Source organism: Bombus flavifrons, chromosome 14 (assembly GCF_040668555.2).
Source record: "Bombus flavifrons isolate JBK064 chromosome 14, iyBomFlav1_principal, whole genome shotgun sequence".
NCBI classification, from domain to species: domain Eukaryota; kingdom Metazoa; phylum Arthropoda; class Insecta; order Hymenoptera; family Apidae; genus Bombus; species Bombus flavifrons.
Genome location: NC_138455.1, coordinates 9,037,762 through 9,058,766, shown reverse-complemented (window position 1 = coordinate 9,058,766; position 21,005 = coordinate 9,037,762). Strand labels below are relative to the sequence as shown.

Here is a 21,005-nt window from a genome sequence, read left to right as displayed (position 1 = left end):
TCTCCACCTTCCACCTAGTTTAACCGTTGCAAGTATCTTGTAAACGCGACTATCTTCATAGAAATTAGACTAACCGAACGATTACCTATTTTCTGTCTCATAATCGGAGTGATTAATCCGATTCAGTTGTAGAGCACGAGATAGAGAGTAATTGCACGAATCCCGCGGTTCTCTGGGATTAAAATCTGCCGTGAATGGCTGCTGCAGCTATTTCTACTGCATTTGTGCCGGTTACTCGAATGGAAATTCCCTAGCTTAATTAAATTTTCCTTTCAATTAACAAGGTGAATTACTCGATCGCTCCGAGTAATTCATAGCATACTGTGAAATCTTCTTTCTACTCGTCCTGCCAGCTTAATTCGCTGGTAATACTTTGACAGCTGCGGGAAATACGCGCGAAACTTTTTTCACTTAGAAACACTCGTTCTATTTGATGGGTAGTTTTATCTTGTACAAACAAGAAAAGATTGTTCCGACGAACAGTGCGAAGTTTGCTGTAGCGCGTGAGATAGAATTTTGATGTCGGAACTTTTCCTCCTCTTCTGAGTCGGTATATACAATATTACAGATGTTTGCTTGCGACGTATGAAAACTTCTTTCCATTTTTGCTTTTCATTAGAAAGAATTTATTAATCCGTGTACTGAAATTTGGGATTGATTAACTTGGAATGAGCAAACTTTTGTCATTGCAATATGACATTTCTCAATCCATTTTTGAAAAGTATTGTTCTGAATTTTGTATATAGAATTTTTTAGGTGCATTTTATGTTTCACTTTTGAAGCTAGAGAGAAATGTATGAAATTAATGACGAATAGTAGTACAGTTATGAATGTTTAACAGCCATAATATGGAACGTCAAGGCCTACGCAGAGGCCTATCACGGTAGTGCTCACCGACGGAATATTGAAATAATAATGGAAACAGTCAATTGTTCGTAGAACTTCCCGAACAGGCAACTTGTTGGAACGATTATCCTAATTATTACTGAACAATTCATATAACTGGTGATACAAGCGATTTTCTGCGTGAAAAAATAATTTCAAAGCAGAGAATAAAATTGTTTCGTACGATACTTTCCTCTCAAGGAAATTCACTTTAATCAGTCAAGGGATATTGGTACATATGCGTGCGTTTAATTTTTATTTTATTCATCCTATTGATCCCGATAGAAACCAAGATGCAATGACATTGTACGATAGCTTCTTCAGGTATGCCAAGATACGACAAAATAATTCGAGATACAAACTTTAAACAGATACAACGTAGAAAACTAAAAGGTACCTTTACCCTTCTCTGACTCCAATAAAATCCGTGAAGAAATTAAGTAAATATTTCATATATTTTACGTATTACGTATTACGATTTACTGCAAGAGGATAAATGCAAATACAAGAATTGCACGAAGCTTCTCTGTTCGCTTTACAAGGCTTCTTCTCTTAAGAAACGATCTTTCAATGTTCAGCAAGAATACTGGCTTCTTCTTTTATGAAGACGAATGAAAAGGAACCGAGTACTTCCATTAACCTGATATTTCCACGAAATCCTGAAAGAGTAACGACACATCTCATCCCTTGAACAAATCAAAACGAAGCAACGAAATTTTTTCCGCCAAATCTTGTACAGTACGAACTGGTTGAGTGCAGCCAGTTGTGTATTTCCATTGCAAATTGTGCGCTCCCAATTAAATTAAATCAACGCAACGGTGCTTGCCCTATCAATGGTCCTGTCGACGTCGTTGAAACGCATAAATCACGCGATCTGGGTCGACCAGCCGTGGCTGACCTTGCCAGGGTGGCTGTGAATCCAGAAACATCGATAAACGCTAACCCAATTCAGGTACAATGCGAACGTACGAGTTATTATTTCTACCCCTTTCCTGTCAGCTATCGTTCGGGAGCTATACTCACAGAGTGGCTTACGAAAATATTTGCACACTTGCCATAGAAACCTTTCATGTACAGTCGATCACAAAAGTCTATATACAGTCCTTAGATATAAAATATTGTAATAAAAAACGGCGGCAGGTTATGGCAGCCTGTCTTTGCCGTTTTGGGGGCCTCGCTATTCAATAAAAATATATTTTATTCTACGACTATAACGAGCAATTCACTCGTGTACCTTAAGAAAAGTAAAGAAAAGGTTACCTTTTAAAAATGCGCTTGTTACAACATAATTTTTATTTCATATTTACGTAAATTTATTTCATTTTAATGTCCTCCTCATTTTGGTATAAAGGGGCTCCTGTACTTATTTTCTTCGCTGAATGTGTTAGTTATAGACCTGAGAAGTTTTAATCCGACATTGGTAAAAATAAAAGTATTCGTAAAAATATCAGTTTTACGAATCTTGTTAAGGCACGTATCGTCACAACGTAACACAATTTATTCACTTTTATCGTTATTAAGAAGGAAGAAGTAAATGACAATAGCAGTGCCTTGAACTCGTCTCTAGGTGCGCCATAAATCTTTGCCTGCTGCATGTGACAAGACATAGCGCTCGTACGATCTGGCGAAGCAAAAAAGGATCTCAAATTTACGGCGACAAGAGAACAAGAAGGAGAGACTTACAAGTCCCTTCGCGTCATCTTCACGCTGAATATTCAATAGCAAGTTTGATACGGAATTAACGAGCTTCTTCTCGAGGTGCAACGGCGTTTGACACGAAATTGGATGCATCAAGAGATTTCAGAATATTACTAGACACCAACGCTGTTAAAATATGTATTAGATATGCATATCTGTTCTAATATACAGTTTACTCGCGTAACTTCTTTCATTGGATTACGAAAGTAAGGATTAGATTCGGATTAGGTTACAGTATGAGCTAGAGCGAATTAGAATAAACAATTTGGGAATTTATATCATACTTATAATCAGTGTATATATTTGTCTGAGTAAATGTACTCTCCGAAACTGGAGAAATACGACAGTACTTGAAATTGCTCGTTAAAGAAGCCTAGTCATAAAATCCAGAAACAATATTTTCGCGAGACACCCCGAAAAAAATGATTCGTCAGTTAAATCAGTAAATTCCAACAGAAAATTCACAAAGCCTAATAATGGAACAGACGCGCAGTATCTCTAAATTTAAATCTAAGCATTCTAATTCAACGATAAAGGGATTGTGGTCATAAATCGCAAAGAACAATATCGTCGCGACCCCCAATCAAAAGAGCCGAAAATTATTCCTTAATAAAATCTGTAATTATCAATGGAAAATTCGCAGATTCTCGCTATGGAGTGGCTCACCTGTTCAGCACGGGGCTTAATCTTCTCCTCCTGCTCCTTGGTGAGGTCCTCGACGAGATCGTGGAGGAGCCTGATGTCTTGGGGGCTGGGGGAGTCGACCCTGCCAGCCCCCACGCTCATCGCACTGTGAGGCGCCAGTTCACAAGAGTCAGCAGCCTCGCCCTCGGTACCCCTCTCGCTATCGTCCCCCCACCGATCTTTATGGGACCACTCCTGGTCACTGTCAGTCACCCTTTCGTCGTCATCGCTCATTTAGAGCATTCAGGCGGCTTTCAGATAAATCAGACTCTTGCCCCCAGTTTCTTTCACTTCTTATATAAACAACAAAGTGAAAACTCGCAGAATCTTTATATCTGCTTTTGAATAAATCAATGGAACTGTTTATTATTAGTCGACATTTCCTAGGAATATTAAGAACTTCGTCCAAAGTACTGTATTTCCATATATCTTTCAAACTCTTATTTCTTTGTGTAAATCGTATAGAATTATACTTTTGGTTATTTTTCCTTAAACGATTTTTATCCTTAAACGAACTAATTAATTGTGAAACACTAGAATATTATTTGAACACTAAGTTCTTCGTGCTTCTCGACGATTTCGATATTTAGCTCTTGATCAAACCATTGATATATTAGAATACTGTGAACATTAACTCGACTGAATAAAACTCCCTCGATAATTGACTGATTCTTCTTGTTCTGTCGCTATACGTCTTATCGCGTGGATAATTTCTTGACAAGTTTAAACGATATCCCCTGGTAATTCCGTGACACGAACTACTTCCGCGGAACATTCGCACGATTCTCGATGATCCGGTTCAGTCCGATAACAATCGTGCGCTGCGAGGTTTTTTGGGCTTCGGTTATTGTCGAGTTGAGCAGTGATCGTGCGGAACACTTGAGGAGAACCTGGCTTACTGCAGGGTATTTATTGCCAGGGCGAAACACTCTCGTCGATATCGAACCACGAGGCTGTTCTTAAAACTAAACACTTACGGGAGCCATTAAGCTGTTTACGAATCGAGAATCTTTTTACATGAGGAACGATTCTTCTAATGATTAATATCCCTTGGTTGGAAATAATGGAAATCTTTCAAGCAATGTATCATTCGTTTTATACCGAACAATTCCTTAAACAATTATCTTCTCTATAAATGTCAAAAGCTTCTTTCAGATAAGAGGAACTATCAAACATAAGTTATTGTTCTGCCAATATTAAATTACGATTCCTACGTGATCAATTTTTCTTCCTTAAATATCAAATCGATGTGTCCAATTCTTCTTCCTTGCCACTTTTTGCTAGGAAATCCCTCAGCCGTAGCTTATTACTCTTTTTATTTTGAACGGTCCTTTGAACAATCAACTTTTCTTTGTTAAAAGTTCCTCTGCAACGAGGAAATTCTTCCAACGAGGGAAATGTAATTTATTGTTCGTTCTAAGCTAAACAGTTCTTTCAACAATCAAGTTTTCTACGTTAAATATCAATATTTTCCAGTAAAGAAATCTCCCAAACATGATTTATTGTGCGTTCTATACTGAATAATCCTCCCGAGGATCAGTTCTTCTTTATCAAATACAAAATAAATTTTTCTTTAATAAGGAAATCTTTCAAACGTACCTTATTAAATTGATATGGAATTCTTTCTCTACTCTGCTTCGAGCGAAGAGATTCTTCAAACTAGTTATCCCTCGTTACTTATCATTCGTTCTACACTGAACAATGTTAGGTATCCAATCAGTATTGAGTCCCTCATCTATCCCAGTAAAAAACTTCCTTAAACATGTTTGAACATTTGTCATACACGACACAGTCCTTTTAGTAATCGAATCGAACCAAATGCTTGTTCTGTTTCATTTCCAATGAAGGGATTCCTTCGAACTTACGCTGCGTATTAAAGGCAAATCCTTCCTTCGTTCCACAGCAAGCAAGAACAAGTCAAACATGACTCATCGCCCATTACATGCTAAATAATGCAATTGTAAACTTTCCGTTAAATATCGAAATAAATCAAATTCCTGGTATATTGCATTTCCAATAAGGGAATTCCTCGCGGTTCGAGCAAACGTACGTCACGCAACAGAGTATTCAGCTGATAATCGAACCGATGGTATGGAAAGGGGATTGGAACGCGTGTCCACGTATCGAATTTCCCGCGGTGAGTATGCGGAAGACGCATCGTGTATTAAGACAGCTGCCTGACCGCGAAAAAGTCCAGAAACACTATATAGGTTAACATCGACCAACGCTTAATTATTCGAGCTACTATAATTATTATTTTTCATGATTTACATAATTCAATAATTATATACAATTCACAGAGACAGAATTATATAGTAAGTAAAATAATTAAATGATATGCATTTAAAAAATTGTCCTTTTTTGACTATATTTCTCTACGCGAAATTTGTCAGGAAATTTTGGAAAACTTTTTATCGTGAAATTTAAAGATAATATTCTCCTGCACAAAAACCATGATATGTGAAATGATTAACTTTAAATAATGCCATTTACGAAAGAAGAAACACCCGCCGTTAAATAATATTTTTATTTCTATTATATAAACGCGTTAAAAACAAATAATTTTTATAAGTAGTTAATATTATAATCAAGAATTCTTAAGGATTTAAAAATTTAAAGAGAAACAGAAATTAGTTAATAAAAAATGAATTATGATCCAAGTTATGACCATTTTTCAATCAGACAGCCTTTTTTAAACAGTGTCCGACGCCTGGCGTCGAAGTTTCGCGGACGACATTGCGTTTCGGTGGTGACAACGCGCGCGTCACTGCACGCGTTCTTGGTGCACGCGGTCACCCTCGAATACGCTCGATTCTGCGCGGCTCTCGCCACATGAAAGTGGGATTTAAGCTGAGAAATAATGTAACACTTAGTACCAGTCTTCTACTCAGATATAAGTGTGTGTGTGTGTGTATGTGTGTATGTGTTAGAGCGAGTGGGTGGGCGCCTGGTAGTCAACTGCAGTCGCACGTAAAGCGAAGGTATAGCTAGGTGGTTACGATTGCGACGCAAGGACGCCTGTCATTGATCACTTCGTGGCTATGACCTTCGTTGGTTACCTCGTGAAACCGGGGAAATTATTTCATGTGGAGACAAGAAACGCGGGAACACTCTTTAGTAGTTTAAATCATCGTATAGCCCGGCCCATATAACGAAGTCATTTATTAATCTATACTGGCATTGATTAATGTCTTGGGATACAGAACATTTGTATTATATTTTTGAGATTATGCAGTATGAGAAAAATGACGAGTTGTGATTAAGAGTTTTCTTTATGAGTAAAATTTGCAAGTAGGGCAACTGAAACTATCAGTCACTGTAATATTTCAATGCATTGGAAAATGAAAGGAAGAAATTAGAAATGTTTCGTTTATAACAATAAAAACCATGAATATATTAATTAGTATTTACAAGTAGAATTAAGAACCAGAGGAATTGGAAATTTTAGTTACTATTATATCTCAATAGAATGAAGAGGAGAAAAATTATAAGTACTACAAATAAAATGTTTATTTCAATGTACTGTATGAAATGTTTTAGATGTTTTATTTCACTGCCACGATGCAAGACAAGATTGTAGAAGTTCTAGTATTTCAAAATTGAAAAGAATTTACTTCATCTCACGACTGATTTTACTTCGTGGCTCGGATTATAGAAGATTGATAATGTGTCTGAAAGGAAGAATCTGAGCGCATACACGTATCGACAGGGTTGAGAATCCTTTTAAGATTTTCCTTTAGGGGTGAAGATCGATAGACGATCAATGAATCGAACTGTCCATTTTGTAGTGTTTCATTGAGAATTTCATTATTAATGAATGTACCTATACTTGTTTAGTTGTAGAAGGTTGTTTATGAATGTTCATTGAATGAATAATAGAAAGGTTGATTAATGTACTTATTTGATTAATCGATGGGTGGTATTGGTTGGTGAATTATTTTTCTAACAGAAAAGTTGATTTACCTTTAGTGGTTTAATTAACTAAGAAAAAATTCAGGAGTTGGTCATGCAAAAGGAAAGAATAATTTTTAATCAAATTGCGATTAACTTAATGATTAACATTTTAGAAGCTATAAAATTAAAAATGATTAGTGTTGAGGGAATTCTGTGAGAATGTGTATTAGTAGAAATTGACGAAGATGTTCATTCCTCTGCGTGTCGTTGTTAGAAACATCGGCATTGAAGTTGATAAACTAAGAATTAGCGACATATAATAAATGTTCTAAAAAAATAAATGTTTTAAATGACTATGGCCGACTTCGATCGAGTCGTTTCACAAGAGATGCAGCGTTTTATTGATTTTTCGAAAACTTGCGCTAACCTTATGCAATTTCGTACTGCCCGTAATAACTCAGTCTGTCTAAGAACATATCATTCTACTACGTGCCCTGTTACATCTTTAAGAGTTACGTCAAAAGCAGAATCTTAGAAGACAATTCACTTCCAGAACCTCGTAAACCAGCAAACAAATTTCCACATAAAAATATGATATACTCAAAACAGAAAATATTGAAGAATATATGGATCAATGATACACATGTTCATAATATATTAAAACGTATATACACCAAATGAAACAGAGAAGAAACTTCCACATAAAAATGTAATGCAACCAAGACAAAAGTATTACAAAATATTATAAAACTCAATAGCAAGTACACGTATTTACAACTAGGGGTTGCAATCCCGCGTTATTTTCAATCCCGTAGGAGTACGGATTTGGTTGTTAGACATTTTATATTATACATTTAAGGAGACGATATTTAATAAGGAAACAAATTTTATTTACTCGATTACGGCAAATTGCATGCCCTGTACGTAACAAAGTTGTTGATAGCAAAGCATCAGTCTAGCAAATTTTCCCATCATATTTCCTCTATCAGTAGTTGTATCAATAATTTCATCTTCAATATCTAGATTAAAGCTCTTCAGACATCCTTCAACTACGTTGGTGCAATGCTCTGTCGTGCGTGAACTACGGATTCCATCTAAATCAAGGTTAAAGTGTCCTTCTTTATAATGCACATCTATGTTTCAGTATATCTGATTCCATTCGAGATGCTCCTTCGTCGAATGTTAATGAAAACATTTGGTTTTCTCCTCGAAGTTTTGTCAATTTATTTTTCATATTAGTCTGTACAGGATCTGAGAATGTAATAATTCTCGATCTTATTGTATTAGAAGAAGTTTGAAGCATAAAACCATTTTTCAGAAACAAATATTTTAAGTTCGTAGATTTACAAAGAACATCGAAAGTGAAACCATCTTTAGCAATCATTCGAGATATCATTTTTTCCATGGAATTTTCTTTAACGAAGGAATTGTCAATTGTTTTGGCTTTTCTCTTTTGCTATTACATTCTCGTAATTGTCAAGGATCTGCGGCTGGGATGCTGTTTTCGGTACATTGCAAGAATCCCTTCTCGGTGATGACGCTTGCGAGTGTGACTTTAAATCTATACAATGACTACTTTTCAAATATATCACAAATCCTCTTTCCTCGATCGGTAACTTAATTTTAAAACCATAGAACACTTCAAGCATTTGACACTTTCAGTAGCATCACTTTTCACGAAATAAGCCCAAAGAGGTTTATTAGTATTCTCTTTCTCATCGTCACACATGGATTCTTTACTGGATGACATATTTTGTTCGCATTAATAATATCGATTGATATTAATATCAATCAACACGTAATATGATAACATATATGTTAGAAATTAATAAATTACAATTTAAGAGGCTCGCCCTCTGACGCTTCTGCAGTCAATCGCGGTCCTCTTACCAGAAGATTCGTCATCTTCCTCATTCTTCTACCAGCCAGATCCTTCCACAGCATCCTTATCACTCTACACGAGCCATGGAGCACCATGACGTCGTATCATCGGATACACGTGCGTTCCTGCGAACTCCGAACTTCGATACTATAATATTCGCGCCTATTAGAATTCACCGCCCACGATTAAACATCCACGACTCTTAGAATTCGTCGTTAAACATGTGAATATCGATAGCCGAATGGCTCTTGAAAGATCTTGACACGTGTGGTTGCGACGCACACTATGCTGCAAACCTTGCGGAATGCTGCGGTTCCTATCTAACGTTATGCGGCTCCAAAAAATGACGCGGGATCCTGTCTTACGGGATTGCAAACCCTTTTCACAACCTATACATACGAACAAAACCCAATAATTGTTAAATGCTACTTAAAAGTATCGTATACCACTTAAGAAGATTATTCCCAAAATAATTAAATAATAAACAAATAACCAATCATCGAACAGAGTTCGGAAAGCGTATCGTCTTCGAAAAACTCTTTCCAATTCGGTACAGGCGCGAGCTCAGTCTGACCACTGACTGACAGCGTCTACTTCGTGTCACTGTCGGCGATGAACTATCAAAGTCGACTCCTTGCTAACCGATCCAGGTGCAGTTCCTTATATAAGAGACTTCGTCCCACTATTCGACCATCTGAATGCGACAGTTGTGGGGCGGGATAGGACACAAAAGAAACGTGGAAACGTTCTTCCGGCTTCTCCACCCCTCGTTGCATCTGGTTTTGGTTACCAAGGTGTCTCCTTTCCGGCATATATTTTGGCTGGTGGCCCGCGTATCCGATGGAGACCATCGATTTTATTCGCGAAAGGAAAGTGGACCTTCCGTGGACGCATTTGGCACGGTATACCGTGTCTCCTCGTGTATTTAAAGAGCTTCCCTTCTGGAATAACCAACGAACGCGACAGCCTACTAAGCAATCTCGTTAGCACCGTATCAGTCGAGATCTAATTCGACTCCTCCTTCCCTTCCGTGTCCCAGATTTCCGTCTTCCGCTTAACGTGGGCGCGGCCATTTTAAATTCTGTCCACGGGGATGCAAATTGGAATTTAGATGGGACACCCTCCTCGAATTTTAATCGATGGTTTCTTTGATCAAGGGTGTCAGGCAACTGGACGGTGAGATTTGAAATTAAAAGTCTCGCTGTTGTATCGTAGCTAAATGAAAAATTTGAAGTAGTTTGGGTTATTCGTATTTGAAAGCTAGAACGTGAATTTTTATATTGGGTGAACATCGACCACTCTGATTGTTTATTTTAGCTACTAAGTTTGAAGAGGTTAATGGAATTCTTGATATTTGATGAATAACGTGACCGCGTCGATAATACGTTATCGCGTACGGTCACTGACAACTTTATCCGCGGTTATTGATTGCCAATGCCTGCCGTAGAACGTAATTTGGAACACGGTTCTTCGTTTTCGTTATTCCGACTCTGGATAGCTAGGTAAACCTTCTTTCAAAGGGCAAGGTAATAGAAAATTACCGCCATTTTGTCAGCACCGTTCTCGATTCAACGCGATTCGTTACGCGTTCGTAACGCGCGTCGCGAACGCTCGAAACACGTGGGAATACGAGTATGTCACGGAACGCAATCATCAATGTTCAAAATCTCCTAACTACCGAACAACCTAAAAGTCGAAAACCATCGAATCTACAAAACTACTTCTACAATTATCGTAATTACATATTATCGTAATTCTAAATTCCATACTTCTTCCATTTTCAAATTTCATCTCGACCAAACGAGAGAACCTAACCATCTATCAAAATTATAAAATTAATGCATGGTTAATTATATAACAATTATCTAAACGTCGTGCCTCTAAAAGTTACTCTTTCGCTAAAACCTTTTGAAAATCTTCAAAGGAAGCACGCATCGTTCAAGGAGGGTGTCTTCCCCCAAATTTCCCCGTGACAAAATCTCGATCTTCTTATGTGATAAAACCGAGCTTTCCAATGATCCAAGAAACATAGAGTGCACATTCACAACACGATCATCACGTAGCTTCACATTCGCGCGCGGTCATAGTTGTTCGTATCCTTCGCCCTGTAGGTGACTGTCTCCCATCCCCGGTTTCTTTTTCGTTGAAATCGATCGATGATCGCGACAAGCCGCGACCTATCTCTACCTGACATCCAATCGACCGTGTTCCGAACGGAGAGCGATCGCCGGTACCCGACAAACGAACGCTCTTCACGTCCTGATGATGTGGTTTCGAGGGGTTGACAACGAACAAGCACGTAATGACGCGACGCGGCGTTTCCTTTCGAGTGTCATCGATCAATGCGATCAAAGCGGGATAACGATTCCCGGTCAGCACTCGATAAACTTCTGCGTGACTTCACCTCCTGTTTTTCCTCGACCCTCCCCTCGATGTACCAACCCTCTTTCTCCCTTGCTCGATGAAAGGCGCGCCACTTGGTGCTCGAACCGCGATGAACCCTCTCGTGATGGAAACACGCGTTCACGCGCCACCCGGCCTTTTTCAGTCTTATTCACCGTTTACATGTGCTCTGTGATCCTTCAGGGGCGATGTGGACGGAGTGGCGAACGGTGTAACCTGCCGGGCAGGACGGGGGATACTGCGCCACTGACAATAGCGCCTTCTATCGGCGAGCCTCTGCCAGCCACCCCCTTTCTACCTTGCCCCTCTTTCCACACCATCCTTATCTCGAGCTCTCTCTCTCTCTCTTTCTTTCTTTCTCTCTGTCTGTCTCTGTTCGATCAAGAAGGTTCGTGTTCTCTATTTCGCTTTGCTAGTCGTCGACTTGTCTGTCCTTTGCCCTCGTATCGTATAGGATGGGGATTCTCAATGTGAGATACGGCCAAATTTTGGGGGCTACACCGTGAGAAATTAAAAGTTGTATTTTAGAAGATTTGGTAAATTGTTGTTGTCTTGTTCGAATTGTATTCTTGTTTTAATGTAATACGTGTAATTTATGAATATAAAATTTAGTACAATAGCGAACAGAAGAAAGTTCAAAGTTGCTAAGTATAATTTATTTGCGTATGCGCACATATTAGTAACTTTCGTGTTAGATATTTTTCATCGTGATGCCAATATGATGATGGTATATTTATTCAGTACTCTTGTCAAATACAATACTATTTTATACGATTGCGATATTTTCTATGTTACTTATATTCAAACTGTTTTTTGTCTGCTAGTGTATAAGTATACGTGTTTCGTTGCGGTTGTTACACCATAGCTATAGGTTCATCTATCTACACAAGGGGGTACGTGGAGTATAAAAGGTTGAGAACCACTATCGTAAGGTATATTTCGGTTTCTGTCTTCGTTTCTCACTTTCTCTCTCTTTCTCTCTCCCTCTCTCTTTCTCTCTTTCTATGTACTGGTACCATGATGTTCCTCTTCGCGATTCCCTGGTTTTGTTTCTTTATCGCTTTTTGCCTTTTTTCTATCTTCTTCCTTTTTGCTGCAGTTTTATTTTATCGAGATTCTCTGCGTCATTCTAGTGAAAATATTTTATACTTTTTTCCCCTTCTTTATCGGGAATTTGTTCCCAGGCTTTTTGGAAGCAGTTTTGTTATATTACGTGCTGGTTTCAGCGCAGAATTTGTTCCGTTCAGTTGCTCGATAGTTTTAGAGGGATTCCTTCTGTCTAATTAACACTAGCCTCATTCTACTACCTTATTGTTGATTCAAAACAAGCTTACTGTTCTTCCTCCGCTAATTTACGGGCTACTTTCTTGTTAGTCATGTTTTTTATCCGTCTTTTCATTCTCGTGGAAGTATTTAATATTATGTGTTGTTTTTAACGAGATTATCTTTGTTCCGAGAGGGTGTGATTACGTGGCAATACCTCTGGGTTGTTAATTAATCTACCTTTTGAATTTCGTGATGAATTATTTACGGTTCAGAGATAACACATACTCTTTAAGGTTGGCTTCTCATGAAGGAACATGATTATCCCATTATATGCTTCAATTATTCAAAATAGCTGAGTTCTAGAACTTTTCTCGTGAAATATTTAGATTTAAATTTCCTTTTACACGAATTAAAAAGCAATTTCCAGGGATAACGTTACAAGAAAATCCTTATAACAAACCTTATCAGAAATATTCCTAGACGAACAATCGACAAAATATAGTTCATTAGCGACAGCATAATATTCTACACCTTACTGGAAGAAAATCTCCTATAAATTCAACTGGTCAAATGACCTGGTATACGACCATAAATATCATCATCAGAATAATAAAAATATCTTGAATTTTATACAGACCACTGCTTCACTCCTTTCAGAATAGATATTCAGAAAATGCTTGATTTTTTATTTTAAAAATTTGTATTTTTTAACGAAGAAAATTTACCGAGTATTCAAATGACTTGATAAAAGACTATAAATATTAACAACATAATAATAATAATAATAATAGTAATAATAAACACGATGCTTATTTTCAACCTTCCAATTACAAAAAGTTCGATTTAAATCGCGGAACAAAATGATTAGTTTCCTAAACTGTCAATTTCTCGATCAGGAACGAATGATTTGCGCGAACAATGAAATATTTCTACGGTTATTAAGGGATTCCCAAGATCGGATATCTTTGTAAGCAGCAACAATAGGCGTGTCTTTAATTCACCGTAATAATTTCCGCGACATCATCGTAACGCTGTTCGAGACTGGAGAAAACAGGCGCAGTATCGGTTATCGATATTGGCGGCTTCGAGTTCGCCCGATGTAAATAGCTTTGGCTACGATGATGAGCTTGGTCGATTGAACGTCGGGACGAGGAAAAACCACTGCCAGTCCAAATGCAATTCGGGCTGGTTGCTACGTCTGCACATAGAACATTCCTGATAGGATGAAGCACTTACGAACCAAGGTACACCGTGTATCGGCCACTGCTATCACAAATTGCTACTACAAAAAAATTAACCGAATGAATAAAAAGTCACTTACACAAACTTGTAGATATTTCTGCAATTTTGTAGGTATTTTTGAAACGTTGAAGTACAGTTTGAAAATGTTTGTATTGGAAAAAAGGAGGGTATATAACTTTTAATATGAAGCTTGTTACCATGCAGCTGAGTTATCGAGGATCGTAGTTTCAACAGATTCATACTGAGAAAAAGAAGAATAGAGTTTTATAAGTAAAATTTGTCACCATATAGCAGGTTGTTAACAGAAATTGTTTCAGCGGATTTGTATTCGTGAATTCTTTGGAAAAGGAGCGTCACCCTGACGTGAACACGATTTTAATTTTTGGAAGAAAGAGAATAGAGAATCATATATGGTGTATTTTATTTTACTTGAGTTTTATTTTTCTAATTGGAAGGGTAGAATAATTGTGTTTGTTCCGAATTTGATAGATATATGTAGAAAATTTGTCATCTTTAGTACTAAGTCATTCCTGCGACTTTAAAAAAATGAAGCTTCGAGTAACCATATATATATATGTATAAGTAATTGTTCTACTTGGGTGTATAACGTTGAACATTTTTCAAATTACCCACTATTCCTCCAGAGCCTTATGATCTTTTATCAGTGATAAATTGTCCTTTTTAAGCCGCATCGCGCCGTCATATCGCGTTAAGCAGTAAAAGTACCGTAACTGCGGTCATATGTATCGATTACGAACAACTGTCTGGTAGTCGTGTATGCACTTTCAGAAACTCGGTTAAAAGGAAACTAGCGAAACTTTATCTTAACACGTGTCTGACACTTATGCGATAAAAAAAAGTATTCTTCAACACGAAATTATCTAAATTTTGGCATATATCAAAGTACAAAGTACTCTCTCAAATTCCTCAAAAATGAAGAAAGCATCGAAGAGAGAATATATCGTTAATGTTTATTTCAACTTGATGTTAACCACGTCATCCACGCGTGTCTATCCATTACACCATAGAAAAGTATTCAACACAAAATTATCTAAAATTTTACATACATCGTCCCTTACAAATTTTTCGAACTTAGGAGATCTATGGAAGAAAATTATTTCGTAAAGCTTTATCTAGAAATTTTCAGAGAATATTTCATAATTTAACAAATTTGACACGCGTGTCGAGCTAACTGCATTTGCCACGAGTTGAAGAGCTCAGAACATTTGACCCTCTACAGGTCGATAAGCATGTTGACGAAGGTATCGTCGCTATTTCAAACAAGGAAATTGTTTAAAGGCCGACGTCCCTTAAGCGAGACCGATCAAGTGGCTTCTCTATCCATCCATCCTCGACCGACGAGGAAAGCAATGACGAGAGTGTGCAAAGTATAAGTCGACACTTGATCGCCGATGAGAACTCCGATCTTTGTTCCCCGAGTGTGAGTCAACTCGTCGACTGTTCTCGTCATCCGAGAGAGTTATAAATTATTCGGCAACCAGTCGTGTAATGTGGTATCGATTTCTAGGACTGTACTTGTCACCTGATTTCGCTAACAGTGTTTACAGAGAGTTCAGAATTTTAATTAGTAGGCGTTGGATGCCAAAATATTTCCCTCCCTTTTATAAAATATACCTACTCTTTGGTATTTAAATAATAAAATATAATTACAAAATTTCTATTACTTTACACATATATCCATTTTTACTTAATACTTTCGTGTTTCTAGCTTGTTTGTGGTGTGAATTTTCCCAGAAACAATTGGACACCTAGAGCTTCTTTTAAATTAGATTTGTTACCACATGGTAGATTGCAAAGGAAATTACGAGAAATTTTGTTTATTGCAAAAATTTTCTTCCGCGAACTATCGAAGGAAAAAAGTGTTACGGTGGCATAAAATCGGCATCATTTTGTGGAAATCCAGCGCGGGGGATTCCCGCCCCCAAGACTGCGGCGTAGACCGATTGGCGCCAGCCAGGGCTGTGTTACCACGGGGTGTCATGGTAAACGCTGCATTACTCTGTCACATGATTGGCAACAACGCTAAGAATTTCGTTCGAAACAACTACGTGCTTCTTTCGAGACCTAGAAACTATAAATAGTAATACTAGGTCAGCATTTTTCTCAAGAAATGCTCCTGCTATAAATTTTCTCAAATAACACATAACTCATATACACCAAAAAATATTAATATTTATATTTCAAAAAATAAATTCCTTCCATCAACAAAATTTATTCCACATCATAGACAAAAGAGTGACTAAATAAACGACGCTACAAGTTCTTCCACATGACTAACGAAGCAATGCAGAACGCGTCAAGAATTCCAAATGACCTAGATCGAAATTCGTCTTTTTCTTTTGTGAACGAAATTTCTTGGCAAATATAATCTACGTATTATTCTTTCTCCATTATATATCATCGTCCTCAAATAAAATGTCCCCAAAGTTGAAGAGCTTCTCCATCTTCTGTTCATTTGAAGAGCAAACGGATCAATGCTTTAGTTTCCTATGAAGTCAGTAGAATAAACCGATTTATGTCAGGCAGAGAGCATGACTTGTCTTAAAACATGTTTTAATACCACTGACGTGGATATTTTAAAAAAAAGACAGGTTCACCGACAGTAGGACGGTAAAAATAAGACAGTAGCTTAGAGATCTCCTATTTTCAGTGAAATAAGATGAAATATGTCGGGCAAATATGCGGTCGCCTGGGAAATAGACGGTGCATGTCGATCAAACGAGGCCACAGTAGAATAGGACAGTGGCTCACAAACAAATATCTATCGAATAACACCAGAATGGTCTTTCGAATGTTTTCTCTGTTAATCAAGTCTCTTTACAGCTTATTAAGTAATTTCTAACACAAATGAAACCTCCAGGATGGTTCTGTATATAAAATTCACGCCTCAAATACTCGGAAACTTCACTTCGATCTTATTAAAAGCTAAATTCACTTTCGCCGTCTATAGTCGAAGTCCATAACGTGCTCCGAGAAAACTGGGACCTTTACTCCGTCTGAAACGGTGCGTCAAAAAGAAATTTACTAGCTTCGTTCTTTGCAAGGAAACTTTTCATTCTGAGTAAAACGAAACGAGCCTCCCTTTGACGAATTAAAAGTTTCGCCAGCAAACAATGGACGTACCTATCTCCTAGTGTCTGTTCCGAATGAAAAAGTCCTGGACAAAGGACATGGAAGAAAGAAACGACCAAGAAAATTCCGCTTGTCCCTGAGATCAGAACATATCCTGAGAAAAACTTTGATGACGTGACTCTATTTGAAGTCGAAAGCATCACGCGAGAATGTTCCCTTCTCGCCAAAGTTCCAAGGCGAGGATTGCGGTTCGCATATAAATTCGCAGTACCTTCAAGCTGACTTTTATCCAACTTTCCTATAAGCCGTCATATCGTATGTGGCTTTATCGGTTTCCAACTCGTGCGACCAGCTGATGATCAAGAGACATAGAAAACCCACAGGAATTTGCGGCGAAACGTGGCTTACCTGGGCTACCTTTTCCCCCATGTTCGACGTGTGCATGGCTCCTTGGAAGTATTTCGCAGATCCATTGTCCTGCAAGGAAAACTGGAACACGAAATATGGGGGTTGAGATTGAAAATTGTATTTTCCAAAAAAACTATATTTGTATTTACTTCAAAAATGTTATTGGTTTTTAACTCTTGAAGACTATCGCGAGTGAAATTTCACTCTATGTGAATTTAGCCTTAATATTATCCATCTGTGATAACATTATTATCACAGATAATATTTCCTACGTTTCACAGAGGAAAGGTTTTAAAATTCAGTACATTGTCAATCGATCTGAAATTGTTTTTTGGAATTATCACAGTTGCCTTTTTTTTTTTTGTTTTAAAGTTGAACATGGCCTTCAAAAGTTAATTGAAAAATTAAGAGAGTGATCAAATGATTTACTCACTTTGTGTTTGATGGAATCGGGTCCTATCTGGCTGAGGGATGGTGATTTCCGGTCTTTGGTCCGCCATTTTTGCAAGTCACTTTCGGACGCAACACCAGGAAAGATTTTCGAATGTTTAGTTGCTAGAAACACAAATTCACGCGTCAGACGTTGCAACTCATTTCGGTCTACTTCATATTCATTATCCTATTATATCGTTACAAAACTATACGTGTGAAATACAGGCTCGATTAAATCAAAACTATCCAACGTGTCTCGTAAACTTATTGATAACGTGACAAATCTGGCGTACTAACGTATATTCGCGCGATTAATTTGCCAAACTTCGGTGCACAATACACTTTCTTCTGTTTTATAAAAGCTTTCGAGGCGCAGGAAATAAAGTAAAAGAAAAAATAATAGAAAAATCGATCGATTTGAACGTCAATGAAACGAACTATACACAGAGGGAGAGAGAGCTAGAGAGAGAGAGAGAGAGAGAGAGAAGGAGAGCGAGATCTGAAGGAAAGAAATATGGCGTGAATTGAACTCGCTGATCGATGCACGATGTTTCGTCTGAGCAAGTCTGTTACAAACACCAATTACAACCACACGCACTAAATCTAATTGTAAAATATAAAAATACGTGATGTACGGATGCACACAGAGATAATTTCGAAAATCGACGACTATTTTACAAAAATAACGATTCCAACAAATGGTTCAATACAAGATGTGGACTAAAAGAAGAAAATGATGGCCAATGTAGAGTTCACAGTGGCTCATCATAGTATTCGTTTTATACGAAATATTTCCAAGTTTCATTTGTACTGTAATGAGACTCGATTATCGTGATTATATCGGTAAATTTTGAAACAAATCTGAGGATGTACATGAAAACTGTTAGATATACAGTGCAAGTATATAAATTCGTAGGAATCATGGAACTATTTAAACAATCAGTTATTCATAAATATTAATATACCTCAATATTCAGAAGGAGCATCTTTAATTCTAATATGATTCCAATATGATTCCAATATGATTCGTACCAATATGATTAACGATAGTCGTGTCCCGTTGTAATGCTAGTGAAATTTCAAACTGTTTTATATAACAGTCGATACATGCATTAAAGTCTACTGTGATAATTATTCGACTGCTTCGATGAGCCACCGTATGTACTGTGTAGGTAGGAAAAGAAAAAAGAAAAGATGAAAAAACCAACCAACGATAGAACCGAGCCTATATCTCGATCTAAAAGCGTTAAGACAGTGTGTTCGTTAACGGGTTAGTCAATTCGCACTAGAAGCTGCATACCTGTGAAAAAAAGATCGTTTAAATGTTTGTAAAAGACCGTGTAATTATTTTTAAAGATGGCAATGCGATAATTGCTACGCTCAAATATTATGTATATTTATTTATAACATTTGTATATATATGTAATATAGATATACACAGAAGACAAGGAAAGTATGGGTATCGTATTCTGTTGATGATTTTTACAATGAATATCGTGGTGATTTGTTGTTTATTTTCGGATATGCTCTCCTAGACCGTTTCCATAAATATCTAGAGAAACTCTCCCCGGAAAGAGATTAAACGATTATTTTGTAGTGAATGAGAAGAAACGAGAAGGGATATGAAGCCGTGTGTAGAGAAAATAATTCAGCCAATTGTCTTGCTCCATCGCGAACAAGTAAGCGTTAAACTAACAAAGTTAGTCTCCCATGCTTCGGTCAGCCTTGCGTACTCGATAGATTCTCCCGACAGTCCCGTTCTCGACACAGGGATTTATCTGGACCAACAGTATTTCCAGGTTCACCCTCGACCGCCGACGACGACGCCTCGCCACTTTTCATATTCGTACGGTTTCGGTGGAGCTCGTAACGAAAGACTTACGCGTCTCCATGGAACCACGCGCGTGATCCTCCGCGAGAATGATTACTTTCACGTTAGAGAGAAGCTTGTTCCAGACAAGGGTGGACTACATTCCAGGACGCGGGAGTACAAAATGGCTGACCGAGCGATGCTACGGTGCTCGTCTTGTAAATTGTAACGGCAGAAAGATACGAAAGAAAAAGAAAGACGCAGAGAGACAGGAGAGGATGAAAGAAGCAGGACGAAGGATAGGAAGGTGACGCGTTTGTTAGAGAAAGAGAGAGCTTCGCGGGTATACGAGACATATATATATAACAGAGAGAATGTAAACGAGTAATTGAATGGTATATAGATGGTGGAGGCAGTATAAAAAATAGGCCTATGAAAGCTCAATCGGACAACGGTTACGTTATCTCTGGAAAAAGCTCATGACCAAAAAAAGAAAAAGCCGCAAGCGCTTGGTAAGTTGTAAAAGGGGTGCAAACTCGTCCGGCGCTCGGTCGGTTAAAAAGAAAAAACCAAAGGGGTAGCAGACAGGCTGCACCATCCTGTTTTACCTTCCGTGAGATTATCGACTGTCGCTGGCCGTCGTTCGAGGGTGACGTGTTCGCTCCCTCGGCCCGCTACTAAAATACGTTCACTGTGGTTTGACTTTTGGATTTTACAGTTTTCCTATTTTGTTTCGTAATCGAGGGTTTTACTTATAGTTTCGATGGCCTGATCCGGAAAAGGAGGGCCACACGCGAGGAAATTTGGAGAAAAAACGGGAAATGATCGACGACAAACGCGCGGCTCTTCCTCCGATCTTCACTCCGGGGGTAGTAACAGGGGGTTGCACTCGGTCAACAGGCGCCAACTCGCGTCGTTTTACCGAGGCACTACTCGGCCGCCGCGGATCTTTCGACTTCCGAGCTTTTCTCGATCGTTGACAGATAGCGAAGTGGCATCAATCCAACCTTTCTTTCATTTTTTATTACAATTTAAGGGTGATTTAAAGCGAACTATGTAAATAATAAAGAATTTATTGATAATATTGGCTAAATTTTAAGATATCTCGTTATAATATTGACTTACGGTCGCATAAGTATTTGTCCATTTACCACGCTCGAGTTTTTCAACATATTATGATGTCTCGATCAATTTGTTGTTCTTGTATAACAATTACTAATTCATAGAAACGTTATCTTCTTCTATATCGATAAAGAGTAACTTCTGTGCTTTTGATTTTAATTTTATGAACATATAATGGCTTCAAAA

General features: G+C 37.8%; 1 protein-coding gene across 7 annotated transcripts in view; it reads right to left on the bottom strand.

The window, feature by feature from the left end:
- The window catches only part of sei (potassium voltage-gated channel seizure), a 142,754-nt gene that overhangs the window by 50,310 nt on the left and 71,439 nt on the right, over nt 1-21,005 (bottom strand). For all 7 annotated transcript variants that reach the window (XM_069127684.1, XM_069127682.1, XM_069127683.1 and 4 more), the window contains exons 7-8: nt 17,889-18,010; nt 17,456-17,536 (exon numbers count right to left, since the gene is read on the bottom strand). In XM_069127684.1, coding sequence (XP_068983785.1) covers nt 17,456-17,536; nt 17,889-18,010 — 203 coding nt within the window. The remainder of the gene's footprint in view (nt 1-17,455; nt 17,537-17,888; nt 18,011-21,005) is intronic.